General features: G+C 40.6%; 1 protein-coding gene across 1 annotated transcript in view; it reads right to left on the reverse strand.

Annotated features, from left to right (window-relative positions):
* The window catches only part of LOC139386570 (NT-3 growth factor receptor-like), a 287619-nt gene that overhangs the window by 38539 nt on the left and 232627 nt on the right, over positions 1-16453 (reverse strand). The window contains exon 12 of the mRNA XM_071132265.1: positions 4545-4733. Within this exon, the coding sequence (XP_070988366.1) occupies positions 4545-4733 (189 nt within the window). The remainder of the gene's footprint in view (positions 1-4544; positions 4734-16453) is intronic.

The raw sequence follows: 16453 nt of genomic DNA on the forward strand, positions 1-16453 counted from the left end.
TGCACAAGGTGCAACTGTATAATGACCATGCTATTTAATTAGCTTCTTAATATGCCACACCTGTCAGGAGGATATGTTGGCAAAGGAGAAATGCTCACTAACAGGGTTGTACTATGAACACATTTTGCACAACATTTGAGAGAAATAAGCTTTTTGTGTGTATTGAACATTTCAGGGATCTTATATTTCAGCTCATGAAACATGGGACCAACACTTTACATGTTGCGTTTATATTTTTATTCAGTATATATTTCCATTCAAACCCATCTGCCTATAGTATTAAAGTAGTATTAAATATAAACCACAGAAATATCTGGTAAATATCTGGTAAAGCTGACCAATGAATTATCAACGCAAGCCACAGGTACGTGCGTGACACTAGATGAAGCCATTGGATTTACTGTTGCAGTAATTGAAATATCAGTGATTATAACCACACAAGGTGATTTCCATGATGGACCTGATTCTTCATCAGCCGCGGTATTAGACTGGCTGAGGGGAACAACACTGTGATTTATGCTCAGACAGAGAAAATAACGACAGCACCCTCGGGGCCATGAATTTCTACTGGATCTCGCTCTTGCTGTAAATACGTATTAAAATGCCCTGGAGTGAGCTGGGTAAGGTTTGCTGTCGTCTCTGCTAAGAGAAAAGTTAGCATCTTGTTGGTGACATCTTTTGTCTACAGAGAGCTCAAGTGAGTCTTACCTTAATTATATTAGAATAAATCCATTATCACAAACAGACAAAGGGTTATGACTTATCAGAAACCGAAAGGACACATCTTTCCAATATGATAGTCCTGTACTAAACCTGTTTGAAGAACATTTATACCCACTTGCACTAAAAGAGGATGATATTTGACGATTGCTTAAATAAATTATTAAGACATCAAGCATTAAAAAAATGTAATTTCACAGTGAATTTCACTACGCTGTGTAAATACTTATTGCTTTCTACTTTTCTGATCTCTTGGAGGAAAGAAACCCACATTGTTCAGTGTTGTTTGAAGGAAAGTCAACGAGGATGAAGTAGGTCTCGGTTTTTCCTCTCTGCTCATTGATTGGTTGAATATATCTCATTGCCTACTTAAAGTCCATGAGGTCAGCTTTATCCGAGCAGTGTTTCTCTGAGTGTCTGTCTGTTTTGGGTATTTCATTTTGAACAGTCAATGCCTCGTTTAGTATATAGCACAAAGTGTCATAAAGGGCATTTTTTTACTTCATTTTCATCCCCATTTGATTTGGATCCTAGAGTACTATATAATGAATGATCAATATACTAAATGTTTCTGATATTTTGTTGTACAAAGCCATCACATGCAGAGACACACAGTAGACACACAGATGAACAGATGAACAGTCACACACAGATGAACAGTCACACACACACACACACACACACACACACACACACACACACACACACACACACACACACACACACACACACACACACACGAGAACCTGATGGATTGGCTTAAAAGATTCATGCAATGTATAATGTATAAATCCTGCAATGTATTTTTCAGGACTAAATGTGATTTCCTTTTCTCTCATTGGGTCTCCCTTTCGAACCCAGCGAGCCCCGGGAGTCTGGACTATATTGAAGGTGTGTGTGCGTGCAGAGTCAGGTGTGTGAGCTGTGGGACCACTCATTTAGTTAAACATAGCCCTGCTGGTTTTGATGAGAACCGTGGCTGCAGGAGAGTGCCAGTAACTCATCTTAAATTCACATCACGCACTGTAGCATGTCCTCCATCTGACATGACAAATCCTGCTGCTTTACACGCCATTCATGATGAGTTTCTCTCTCCACAGCCACCAGGCACTTCTTGATTGTGTATCAGATAGAACAGCGGATATTGGCTTTGCTTGCCTCTTGTGTGCCTCTATCATTTTTCATCCATTTATCTTTTTTTCTCAAAGATTCACGGAAATGTGAACAATTAGTGTCTCGAGAGGATGCAGACCTTTCCAACATTTAGTATTGATCCAATTACAGTTATGATCTCCACTGAGTGTACAAAACATTAGGAACACCTGGTCTTTCCATGACATTGACTGACCAACTGAATCCAGGTGAAAGCTATTATTTCTTATTGATGTCACCTGTTAAATCCACTTCAATCAGTGTAGATGAATGGGGGAGAAAGGTTAAAGAAAGTTTTTTAAGCCTTAAGACAATTGAGACATCGATTGTGAATGTGTACCATTCAGAGGGGAAAGGGCAGAACAAAAGATTGAATTGCCTTTGAAAGGGGTGTCAAGAACTGCAACGCTGCTGGGTTTTTCATGTTCAACCGTTTCCCGTGTGTATCAAGAATGGTCCACCACCCAAAGGACATCCAGCCAACTTGACACAACTGTGGGAGCATTGGAGTCAACATGGGCCAGCATCCCTGTGGAATGCTTTCGACACCTTGTAGAGTCCATGCCTCGACGAATTGAGGCTGTTCTGAGGGCAAAAGGGGGTGCAACTCAATATTAGGAAGGTACTACAGAATGTTTGTACACTTAGAGTACATTTTCCATGCCAGGTCAGATAAACGTAGCCTGCTGCTACAGAGTAATATCACATTCTGTAGCCTAACAGCAAAGGAATGTGTGGTAATAGTAAGATACAGTGCCCGCCATAATTATTGGGACAGTGAAGCATTTCTTCTTCTTTTGGCTCTATACTCCAAAAGTTTGGATTTGAAATCAAACAATGACTATGGGGTTAAAGTACAGACTGCCAGCTTTCATTTGAGGGTATCTTAATCCATATCGGGTGAACCGTTTAGAAATTACATCGCTTTCTGTACATAGTGCCCCATTTTAGGGAAGCACAAGTATTGGGACAAATTCACTTATATATATATATTAAAGTAGTAAAAAGTTAAGTATTTGGTCACATATTCATAGCACACAACAACTGCATCAAGCTTGTGATTTTCTGTTTGTTTTGGTTGTGTTTCAGATTATTTTGTGCAGAATAGAAATGAGTGGTAAATAATGTATTGTGTCATTTTGGAGTCCCTTTTTATTGTAAATAAGAATATAATATTTTTCTAAACACTTCTACATTAATGTGGATGCTACCATGATTAAGAAAAAATGTTTCACTGTCCCAATAATTATGGAGGGTAATGTATATAAAATGCTGTACATGGCCAAAGAGACCTGTTAAATGGCTCATGCATAACATAGGACTGAAAGCACCTGCAGAAAAATTAAGCCCTCAGCTACAAATTCCCTACAAAACTCACTCTTTTTCAGATAGACACATACAGTAATTCCAATCAGTCTATATGGGGAGACACTCAACCAAATCTGTGTGTAAAAAAAAAAAAAAGCTGTAGCAGAGATCAAAGCCTTTAATCAATACACAACTTTTGGAACGATAAAAAGAAAACCAATTCATTAGGAAAAAAGAGAACTGCGAATAGAATTGCAAGAGGGGGGAAAGTCAATGTGAGAGACTGCACAGCATTAGTTAACGTAATCAGCTGCTCTTCAGTCTTTTTCAAGGGATGTGAAAATGGGGACATTACTGGGGGTTCAACTTCAAAAGAAATCCAATAGGAGCAACATTTGTGAGCAAACAAAACGTATTTAGAGTTAAATGGCGATAAGGAGTTGCTTGGATACACACAACATGGACAATGAGTGAATATAGCAGCCGTTATAGTCTGCGTTCAGATGTAGGTTTCTGGAACCTATGAGAGAATGATTCATGAGACACCATCTTCAGAGGCAGATATAAATCAAGACAATTTTACAAAGAATAATTCCTATACAAGAGAGCCAGTGGAAATGGTTACACTGCCAATGCAGTGTGTAGAGGTAGAAAATAAAGGACATAAATACTGTACATCTTTGGAAAGACAGTAAATCAAAATCAAAACAAATTTTATTGGTCACATATACATATTTAGCAGTTGTTAATGCGAGTGTAGCGAAATGCTTGTGAGTTACCGCTGCTCTGTTATCCAAAAACTATTTTCAGCTGTATGTAATAACACAAAAAAAAATTCTGGGCTAATAATGTAAGAAATAACACACAAAAAAATGAAATAATGCAAAGTTGCTTAGGAGCTAAAGGCAGAGCTGCCATATCTGTCCGCACCATCTTCATAACCAATTCTGAATCATGGTTCTGAAGTGGATCATATATAGAGCAACATGACACTACCTGCAGAGAGTAAACAATACCTTTAAATCCCAAAGAATGAAACATTCCCACAGTCCCAGATCAGGAGGGATCAAGGCAACATGGAAAATTATATGATTTTATCTATATCGTATTAATAAATGTATGTGAAGGATTTAATAAACAATGGTCACACCTACAGTGAAACATTGTGCTGCTTCTCTATGATATAAAAAATAATAATTTAAAGACTTTTAAGGTAGGCCTAAATAATTTATTTCTGTTTGAAGGGGTACAGAGGGCATCTTGGGCATTTTGGGCCTTGGGCTAACACTAGCCCATGTTGATAGGAACATACAGAGGGATGATAAGAATGACTGTGAATGTCAACAGAGCTGATGTGTACTCACAGGTAGCAGGCTTATTACAGTTGTGTCCGTGTCTGAAGTATTGCGGGTTCTCAATGACAGGGATACGGGTCATCCCGATGACCACAGCATCTGGCCCAGCGTCAAGGGTACAGGGGGTGATGATGCCATGGTTGACATGGTGAAGAGGGCTAGCCGAGTCTTCCTCACCACTGATCACTGCAACTGGTCCTGAGAGATGGAGGGAGGGAGAAAAGAGAAGATTCCTTTACCTTATTATCCAATGTATATGAATGTCCAAAGTATTTTGTATTCTGAGAGAGAGAGAGAGAGAGAGAGAGAGAGAGAGAGAGAGAGAGAGAGAGAGAGAGAGAGAGGAAGAAGAAATAGAGAAGGAGAGGGAATCTGTCAGACAGCCATCAGGCAGAGGTCTGCCACCATACAAAGGATGGTGCATTTTAATCAAAATAGAATGCAGGAGGATAAATCCATGAGCTGGGCCATTCATAATTTATTAATATGTCTGAAAGCAATAAGCATGCAGACTAATTTGTCAGTATAAGAATTATCTCTGTACGGCTCAGCTCGGTTGCCCTCAGAACGCTTTAAGCAATCTAAACGAGCATTAACTGGCTTAGCCTAATTATGAACCCAACAGTCTTTGCTACAATGGCCCTGGGCAACCATTATTCGTAAAATTCAAATCCTCACCCAGCCCTCACATAAATCAATGTCCCATTCATCTCACAACTCTACCTCTCCCATCCCATGCTCGCTCTAACCGCTCTGTGCTCCTACTCTGACAGAGCCGTGAGAAAACGGAAACAGGCAATAAATGGTAGAGTACATTCTAAAGAATTGTTTGGGGAATGTCAAATATTTAACAGTGTGTTCCTACTAGGCTATGTACAGAGTGTGTCTGATCAGGGCAGAAAACAAGCTCTATTAAATGGATCCAATATAATAGCAGCTCAGTGTACACTCACTGCAAGCTGCCATGCACAACATCCTGGCTTGACAAGCGATCAGGGAAGACAGATAGGATTCATGGATTGGGCTGTTACAGTGACCGTACTACCGCAACATAGGCGGTCACGAGTCATGATGGCAGTAAAATACCACATGACCTTTTAGTCACAGTAATTAATATTCCCCAAGCTCTGATGCTGCTGATGGTCATTAGCAGCCTACCCAAACTTGCTAACTGCCTGGTACTCAGCACTCTATTGTCACTCTAATCACTCTGACATCAATGCAAACGTCATGTCGCAACATTTCTATAGGCTATGCAATTGCATGAGAAAACAGAGTAATGGCCTCTATTAAAAACCTCTTATGGCTTAGATCCCGCTAACGGGATCGATATGACAACAGCCAGTGAAAGTGCAGGGCGCCAAATTCAAAACAACAGAAATCTCAGATTTAAAATTCCTCAAACATACAAGTATTTTACACCATTTTAAAGTTAACTTGTTGTTAATCCCACCACAGTGTCCGATTTCAAAAAGGCTTTATGACGAAAGCACACCAAACGATTATGTTACGTCTGCATCTAGTCACAGAAAAACACAGCCATTTTCAGTTTACTCTGGGCACCTTATTCATCCAAGCTACTCAATACTGCCCCAAGACCCACTCCAGGTCATTTATAAGTCTATGCTAGGTAAAGCTAGGCCTTATCGCAGTTCACTGGTCACGATAACAACACCCACCCGTAGCACACATTCCAGCAGGTATATCTCACTTATCACCCTCAAAGCCAACACCTCATTTGGCCGCCTTTCCTTCCAGTTCTCTGCTGCCAGTGACTGGAACAAATTGCAAAAATCACTGGAGACTTTTATTTCCCTCACCAACTTTAAACATCAACTATCTGAGCAGCTAACCGATCGCTGCAGCTGTACATAGTCCATCTGTAAATAGCCCACCCAATCTACCTACCTCATCCCCATACTGTTTTTATTTTGTTTACTTTTCAGCTCTTTTGCATACCAGTATCTCTACTTGCACATCATCATCTGCTCATTTATCACTCCAGTGTTAATCTGCTAAATTGTAATTGTTCGCTCCTTTGGCCTATTTATTGCGTACCTTCTCATGCCTTTTGCACACACTGTATATAGACTTTATTTTTTTCTACTGTGTCATTGACTTGTTTATTGTGTTATTGGCTTGTTTATTGTTTACTCCATGTGTAACTCTGTGTTGTTGTCTGTGTCACACTGCTTTGCTTTATCTTGGCCAGGTCAACAGTTGCAAATGAGAACTTGTTCTCAACTAGCCTACCTGGTTAAATAAAGGTGAAATATAAAAATAAAAAAATAACAGAACTCATATGGCAGGCAAAAACCTGAGAAAAAATCCAACCAGGAAGTGGGAAATCTGAGGTTTGTAGTTATTCAAGTCATTGCCTATCAAATATGCAGTGTCTATGGGGTCCTAAGGCTTCCACTAGATGTCAACAGTCTTTAGAACCTTGTTTGATGCTTCTACTGTGAAGGAGGGGGGAATGGGAGCTGAATGAGCCAGAGGTCTGCCAGAGTGGCATGAGCTGGTCACGCACGTTCACGTGAGAGTTAGCTTGCGTTCCATTGCATTTCTACAGACAAAGGAATTCTCCAGTTGGGGGGGGGGCTAATATACTTGTTCAAACAGGCACACACACACACACACACACACACACACACACACACACACACACACACACACACACACACACACACACACAGTATCCCCAAAGCAAAGCCATTCTAACGGCCATGGTGCGCTGTCTGACTGCGAAGATACATGGCATTGTCCCTGGCATGGTTCCCTTCGAATTCGCACAATGTTATCCTTAATATCCTGCATATGCCTACGCGTGCATAGTGTATTTTAGAAAGTAACAGCTAGGCCAGCAACATATACGTTGAAACAAAAGGTTAACTTACAAATGTGTGTGTGTATAGGCATGGTGTTTTATTTGGCTACACTTCCAATGAAGTAGCCTCATAGGCCTATGCATATTATCTTATTAATGTACGTCACAAATTGCGTGGAGTAGGATTGCGTGTCCCTGTTGGGCTCAAAGGCTGCCTCCAAACCTCTGTCATGGACCTTGCATAGCCACGGGGCTGGGGGGCAATGGTTTGGGTAAAGCCCCATCTAAGAAAGTAATTTTAAGTTCCATGATTATATCCTAACAGCCAACAGGTCTAGCCTCCAGTCTATAAGGTAAACAATTGTTAGCCTAAGTTTGCGGTATAGCTGAGACAATACAGTTGATGTCGGAAGTTTACATTTTCAACAGCTACACTAATTTCTTGTTAACAAACTATAGCTTTGGCAAGTCGGTTAGGACATCTACTTTGAGTATGACACAAGTCATTGTTCCAACAATTGTTTACAGACAGATTATTTCACTTATAAATCCATGTATCACAATTCCAGTGGATCAGAATTTTACATACACTAAGTTGACTGTGCCTTTACACAGCTTGGAAAATTCCAGAAAATTATGTCATGGCTTTAGCAGCTTCTGCTAATTAACATAATTTGAGTCAATTGAAGGTGCACCTGTGGATGTATTTCAAGGCCTAACTTAAAACTCAGTGCCTCTTTGCTTGACATCATGGGAAAATCAAAAGAAATCAGCCAAAAAATGTGTAGACATCCACAAGTCTGGTTCATCCTTGGGAAATTCCAAATGCCTGAAGGCACCACGTTCATCTGTACAAACATTAGTAAGCAAGTATAAACACGATGGGACCACTCAGCCATCATACCGCTCAGGAATTAGACGTGTTCTGTCTCCTAGAGATGAACATACTTTGGTGCGAAAACAGCAAATCAATCCCAGAACAACAGCAAAGGACCTTGTGAAGATGCTGGAGGAAACAGGTACAAAAGTATCTATATCCACAGTAAAACGAGTCCAATATCGACATAACCTGAAAGGACGCTCAGCAAGGAAGAAGCCACTGCTCCAAAACCGCCATAAAAAAGCCAGACCACGGTTTGCAACTGCACATGGGTACAAAGATAGTACTTTTTGGAAAAATGTCCTCTGGTCTGATGAAACAAAAATATAACTGTTTGGCCATAATGACCATAATGGCCATGTTTGGAGGAAAAAGGGGGATGCTTGCAAGATGAAGAACACCATCCCAACCGTGAAGCACGGGGGTGGCAATATCATATTGTGGGGGGGCTTTGCTGCATGAGGGACTGGTGCACTTCACAAAATAGATGGCATCATGATCACAACATAGATGGCATCATGAGGATGTAAAATTACGTAGATATATTGAAGCAACATCTCAAGACATCGTTCAGGAAGTTAAAGCTTGGCCGCAAATGGGTCTTCCAAATGGACAATGACCACAAGCATACTTCCAAAGTTGTGGCAAAATGGCTTAAGGACAACAAAGTCAATGTATTGGAGAGGCCATCACAAAGCCATGATCTCAATTCCATAGAAAATTTGTGGGCAGAACTGAAAAAGCGTGTGCGAGCAAGGAGGCCTACAAACCTGACTCAGTTACACCAGCTCACCCAACTTATTGTGGGAAGCTTGTGGAAGGCTACCCAAAACTTTTGACCCAAGTTAAACAATTTAAAGGCGATGCTACCAAATACTTATTGAGTGTATGTAAACTTTTGACCCACTGGGAATGTGATAAAAGAAATAAAAGATGAAAAAAATAATTCTCTCAGTAATTATTGTGACATTTCACATTCTTAAAATAAAGTGGTGATCCTAACTGACCTAAGACAGGGAATTTTTACTCAGATTAAATGTCAGGAATTGTGAAAAACTGAGTTTAAATGGAGTTGGCTAAGGTGTATGTAAACTTCCGACTTCAACCGTAGCCTTTAACAGAGATGATGCCCCTTTTTTTGGGATAACCTTCCTTCCTCCCATCCTTGAAGACATCACCGATAGCTGGGTAGTGAAAAGAGTTATTATGCTAGGCTACCAACCTAGTCATGTCAGATCAGTGATTATTTCTTTATAGCCTATATAACCTATCATCATTTATCTAATTGGCCTATATTTAGATCAATGATTATTTCAAGAAAAGGATAGTCCATCTATGAATATATCCAAACAGCATCCAGGTGTGGTCCTTGAGTTGCCTCTCCTCCTATAGACCCATGCGTAAAACCCCGTCTTCACTGTAAAGTCCTCCCGAAGCCTAGGACTATGATATACTTTCACTTGCCAACTGTAATGTACAATCAGCTTACTGGTTAGGGTTCTCAATCTAGTGGGCCACTATAGGTTTATAATGGGCTGCAAAATAGTTGTTTGTAGTGAATTTAGAGAAGCAGCTTGACATGGGACACATGCACACACATAGCCCCCAGTCTCAAGGATCCCAAGGTCATTTGTTAAATTGGGTGTGCTCACGTAGCATACTAGCCTATAGTTGTTAGAAGGATAGTTACCATAAGGGGGAAATACTACTGTTAGTAAAGCACCATGGATAAGGTCATTACTAGTTTCCATTAGGCACAGATTTGTTTGCAACGTGTTCGCCTAGGCTACGTTGTAAATAATCCAGAGGGCAGATTGACGGGGACTCAACCCAGTTCTCTTCACATTCAATGACAGTGCCATTCAAGTATTTTGTCTGCGCTCATAATGCACCATGACCGTTAGAAGAGTGTATGCCTATAGTCAAAAAATTATAAGTGTGAGTGATCAGTGACGCCTGTTTGAACGAGTGTATTAGATCATTAGATTGATGGCCATTTGTTTGTTTTGCCTCTACTTTTCCCCACCCAAACACACACACACACACACACAGCTGCATACACACACTAGCATACACACACACAACCTGCCCGTCTCTACCTATGTATGTAACCACGGTTCCTCCTTCTGAAAATAATCTGTGGCTCAACCTTTTCCAGGTTCTAACACTTATAATAATATTGTCATTATGTGCTAAAATAGAAAGTATTTCCTTCTTACTAATGCCATTTCTAAAGTATAGTTTCACCGGGTTATCTAACTGCAGGAATTTTAACAGTGTTTATCTTGAAATATAACTGAGACTTTATTTTCAAAATTAAAATTCTTGTTTATTCTCCAAATTTTATTTGGAGTTTATTCTAAAAATATTGCCACTTTATTTAAAATATATTACCACTTTATTCACAAAATACTGTGACTTCATTCACTCAAATTTTATTTGGACTTTATTCTCGAAATATTGCCACTTTATTATCAAAATATTGCCACTTTTTTAAAGCACTATCGTGCAAAAAAATATAATCCAAATATCATCAATCGTTGCTGTTTATTACATGTTTCTCTTCACTTGACCCTAATACTCTTCCGTATACAGCATAGAGTGAAAACAACAACAAACTCTATTATACAGCTGTGAAAAGTTCTACAGGAAAATAATAATATTGTCAGGAACAATTTTGGTTATCAACATGCACTGTAAGTGATATCCATAATCTTTCACAATGCAACATCCATCATGATTTGCTCTCAATTCAAGACACGGACACACAGACTATTTAATGAAGTCAATTTTCTCAGTAACTTCCACCATAACTTGCAACTGATCTAATCACTGACACACAATCAAGAGACTGGGTGCCATCTATCTCAGATAACTGAATATCTTCCACAACAAGCCCTAATCCTGACAATACCCAGAAAGTCCCACAATAAAATCAGCATCATTAACGAATGAACCTGGAATCTGCTGTATTAAATCAAACAGTGCTGAGGGTTTGAGAAGGATGTCATGCTATAAAAGTGTAAATCAGCTCAGGGGAGGCCTGTGGAGAAGGGTGTATCTCATCTCTCTGAGTTGTTTACTGAAGCAAAGCCCCTCTCTGCAGCTCAAACAAATGTGATTACTGTAGGAGCTGCCCATGGCGTCTGCGATGCAAAGCCTGTGGTAACACAGAGGCAACTCAGCTGAACTGCCACTGGATTGGTTCCTGTTTAATTGTATTCAAGTAGTGACTCAGGAAGCGGAAGGAAACAGAGCAGCTAAAAATACAATATTTATTGGATGCCAAAGTTGAAACCTTGTATTTGCTTTTTATGACTCATTAAACAATCACACAATCAAACAAAGAGCTGTCAAATGAATCAACATACAAAGTAAATGATTCTACTGTAACCACCCTCACTTCCATTAACTCTTTCTATAGTGATAATGGTTCACACAGAGTGTACAAAACATTAAGAACACCTCCTATTCTTGAGAATCAGACCATTGTTGGCATCTGAAGCACTTTAAGGTCTAATGGGCGGGGCTACATTCTGCTGTACCAAAAATGAAGGAAAATGTCTTCGCACATTGTGTGAATCTCTTTTAGAACATGAAAATTCCAAAATGAACACACACTTATTATGGATTATGAATGTATTCTTATAGTGCACTGTAGCAAATCAGTTCAGTTCAGGACAGCTGTAAGCTGTGATGAACAATGGTTAAAACACATAATATGCACATTTCAAAACAGAATTGATCCATACATGATCCATACACGATTAATACATGATCCATTTTCAAGATATGTAATGGACATCTTTCATAAATACTTTTTACCTTTAGGATCTGTGGCTATATATCAGGCGTCTCCAACCCTATTCCTGGAGAGTTACCCTCCAGTAGGTTTAAACTCCAACCTTTTTCCTGGAGAGCCACCCTCCTCTGAATCAGAGAGGTGCGGGGGGCTGCCTTAACTTCTTATGACTGGGGGCAGAATTGAGTAGCTTGGATGAATACGGTGCCCAGAGGTGCCCAGAGTAAACTGCCTGCTACTCAGTCCCAGTTGCTAATATATGCATATTATTAGTATATTTGGATAGAAAACACTCTGAATTTTCTAAAACTGTTTGAATGATGTCTGGGAGTATAACAGAACTCATATGACAGGCAAAAACCTCAGAAGAAATCCAACCAGGAAGTGGGAAATCTGAGGTTGGTTGTTTTTCAACTCATTCCTTATTGAAGATAGTGGGTGGGATATTGGTCATGTTGCACTTCCTAAGGCTTCAACTAGATGTCAACAGTCTTTAGAAACTTGTTTGAGGCTTCTACTGTAAAGAAAAAGCTCATAAGGGCTCTTTGAGTCAGTGTTCTGGCAGAGTGCCACAGGCTCGTGATGCTAGTTCACGTGAGAGGGAGCTCTTGTTCCATTGCTATTCTACAGAAAAAGGAATTCTCCGGTTGGAACATTATTGAAGATTTATGTTAAAAACATCCTAAAGATTGATTATAGATATCGTTTGACATGTTTCTACGGACGGTAACGGAACTTTTTGACATTTCGTCTGCTCCTAGTGAACACGCTTCGTGACTTTGGATTTGTTTACAAAACACGCTAACAAAAGTAGCTATTTGGACGTAAATGATGGACATTATCGAACAAAACAAACATTTATTGTGGAACTGGGATTCCTGGGAGTGCCTTCTGATGAAGATTATCAAACGTAAGGCAATATTTATAATGCTATTTCTGACTAATGTTGACTACACAACATGGCAGGTATCTGTATGCCTGGGTTGGGCTCTGAGCGCCATCCTCAGATTATTGCATGGTGTGCTTTTCCCGTAAAGTTTTCTGTTGTTTTGAATTTGGCGCCCTGCACTTTCACTGGCTGTTGTCATATCGATCCCTTTAGTGGGATCTCAGCCCTAAGAAGTTTTAACCGACATCCACGAACAGTGGGTTAACAGAGTCACCCTCCTGTAGGTTGTTTCCTCCAACCCTGTTCCTGTAGAGCCACCCTCCTGTAGGTTTTAACTCCAAACCTGTTCCTGGAAAGATACCCTGCCGTAGGTTTTCGCTGCAACCCCAGTTGTAACTAACATGGTTCAGTTTATCAACCAGCTAATAATTAGAATAAGGTGTGCTAGATTACTGTCACATGGAATGACGCTGGAGAGACGAAGCAGGTACGTGGAGTAAAACATTCAATAAATAACGGACATGGAACGAGACAGGAACAACATCAGCAAACAGGCTGAGGCCCGACGTGGGATGGGCGCCATCTGAGCCAACTGGGGCAAGGAAACCTCTCGAGCCAGCTAGGGCGTGGAAGCCTGACGAGCTGGCTAGGCAACCCCGGTTTCATTGGTGGCAACCCAGAGCCGATGCCACCATACCAACCGGAATGCCAGTACTCCCCGATGCTTCGTGTGATGGCTTCTGCATTCTGTCACATGAATGACGCTGGAGAGACGATGCAGGTACGGGGAGTAAAACATTTAATAAATAACGGACATGGAACGAGACAGGAACAGCATCAGCAAACAGGTAACACAAAAAAGATAATCAATGTTGAAGCGGGGAACAGAGCAGGGATCTGACAAATATAGGGGAGGTAATAATAGGTGATGAGTGAGTCCAGATGAGTCCAATATCGCTGATGCGCGTGACGAGGGAAGGCAGGTGTGCGTAATGGATGATAGGAGTGAGTGATGCAGGGCAGCCTGGCGCCCTCAAGCGCCAGGGAGAGGGAAGAGCGGGAGCAGACGTGACAATTACAGTTGGAGTGGAAACCTACAGGATGGTAGCTCTCCAGGAACAGGGTTGGAGAGCCCTGCTATATGCAGTACTGTATGCGCTTTTGGCTGCTAGATGACCACTTCTGCTAATTAGGTCATTTAAAATGCCTTTTTCTTTCTTCCCTTAATTGGAAAGGTCATACCATAACTTCTGACAGAAGTATCAAAAGAATACAGGTCAACGCTGTGAGGACTCTTACCAAGGTCAAGACTTCAATTCTATATTCCTTTCAACATCATACTTTCAAAATCTTAGCTAGCAAACTAGCAGTCGTCATCATCAATCAAGTCGACAATCTACTGGAAAATCCTTTTCGATCCTTGTCATATGAAGAGAAATAATGAAGAGAAATTATAGATAAAACGTATCAGTGTTCATCGGCCATTGGAATATAAACATTACACAACAAGTTGGAAATCGCAAATTCCACAATGAGTGGTTTGGAAGGAATCAGTGGCTAACTGCAAGCATTGCAAAGCAATCACTAGCCTGCTATTCAGTAGAGTGGGTGTGTGGACCCAAGTCTGGGTTCAAGCTTAAAAGGATAAACATTCAACATCGGCCATGCTGTCAATCCAGCATGACTCCTGCCATGCTCAAAACAACTGGAAACTCGGAACGGGGAAATCTCAGACAACTGGGAACTATGAAAAAATGAGCACCAGCGTGAAAAAACGCTTTGAACGGTCATCCAACTCGGAATTTCAATTTGGGAACTCGGGCCTCTTTCTAGTGGTCCGACCTGAAGATCACTGACGTCATCATGATTCAACCTTGTTTTTATGACAAAATTTGTTTGATGACAAAATTTGACCATGAAGGACCTCCGCGTCACCTTCCTCTTCAAGTGAGCACAGCACAACAAGGTGAGTCCAAAATGTATTGCATGCCGCTGCATAAATGATGTAATATGCCAGGGAGATATTTATACTGTAGCTAAGAAAGTAATACTAAGTGCATGTTGTGTAGTAAGCTGTTAGTAGTCCATGTGCCTCACCCCTCATCATTTTGCAGACTGTTCTGACTTGGTGGTGCAAATGTAGCCTATAGCCTATTTAAGAGAACGTTTCTTTCTGAATTCTGTCCCTGAACACTTCAAAAGTGCTAAACAAATAGTTATATTGACTGTGTCCGTCCTAGCTCGCTCATTAATGTCTTAATCAAAATTACGGATTGACTCTTATCCGCTTGTCGTCCCTTTATGCCATAATTTGTACATATCAGTTGTCAGTAGAAACCACATTTGTTTAAGCAAGTCAGCCATATCAGCTATGTTTTTTTTAAAGGCAATAAATGAGGCTGAATGAACTGTTTGGCTGTCAGACAAGGCTTACCTCAGGTATAGCTGTGGTAAGGTGTTGGGACTGCTAGTAGCACTCTGCTGTTGGTACAGCTTTATGTAGGCCCTAACAGTTTGCCTTTATAGTGTGATTAATGTATTGTTTTGTGTTGTGTTGTGGCTTTGCTGTCATGCATCCCCCCAAAATTGGGGGAGTTTGTCCCACCAAGATTTACATGCTAAAATCGCCACTGTATACATTGAATGATAAAAATGAACATACTGTACATTAGTCAGTCCCTTCATTTAGCTCTCTTTTAGAGGCCCACATCAATAAAAGTGCTTGTATCAATTTAACTAAGTGGCTGAACGGTGAATGAATTGTGAGCCTTCATGATGAATTCATACTAAGGCAATACATTTTCTCTTTCTTTCTGTCATCCCTCTATCCTGTCTCCTCCTTAGATGCTATGGGTATGTGTAGATTGTAGTGAATATGAGATGCTACTTCTATACTGCTTTTAGGAAAACTATCTTATGGAAATGGTGGTATCAACTCAACTCCACTGCTTTTTACTTCACTGTGAATAGCATCTTCCAGATGATCTAAACTTCAAATAACCCAATACTATGCCTTTTCAACGGAAAAGGTTCCTTCATCAGCCCCGAGCATTACATAAAGCACTTTGAAAACATATTTCAAAGATGAATACTTTCTTCTAACATGTATAGCTTCAAGGCCAATCCTAGTTATTGCCAAAAAGGAAACATAATTTTTAAACTCTTTCTTCTTATTCAACTGAAGAACAAAGCCAATTTAACAAGATACTGAGATGGCCGGCAGAGAGCCAAGTGTTTCCTGGCAAGAGATGGACTGGAGGAGGGAGAGGAGGAGGAGAAAGATGGAGGGGTGGAGGAGAGGGATGGGGTAGGGGGAAGGGCCGTAGGGCCCAGGGCAGGAAGTGTCAGATAAACGATGGACCGCTGGGACTGTCAACTCAGGGACATTTCCCCAGACCACACACAGCATGTCCCCAGCAGGCACAGAGAGAAGAGAGAGAGAAAGATGGATTCACAACAAGCACCCAACCACCACATTGCATTCCCACAACACACCAGTGAACCGCAACTTTAAATAGGT

The sequence above is a fragment of the Oncorhynchus clarkii genome, chromosome 1 (assembly GCF_045791955.1).
Source record: "Oncorhynchus clarkii lewisi isolate Uvic-CL-2024 chromosome 1, UVic_Ocla_1.0, whole genome shotgun sequence".
Lineage (NCBI taxonomy): Eukaryota > Metazoa > Chordata > Actinopteri > Salmoniformes > Salmonidae > Oncorhynchus > Oncorhynchus clarkii.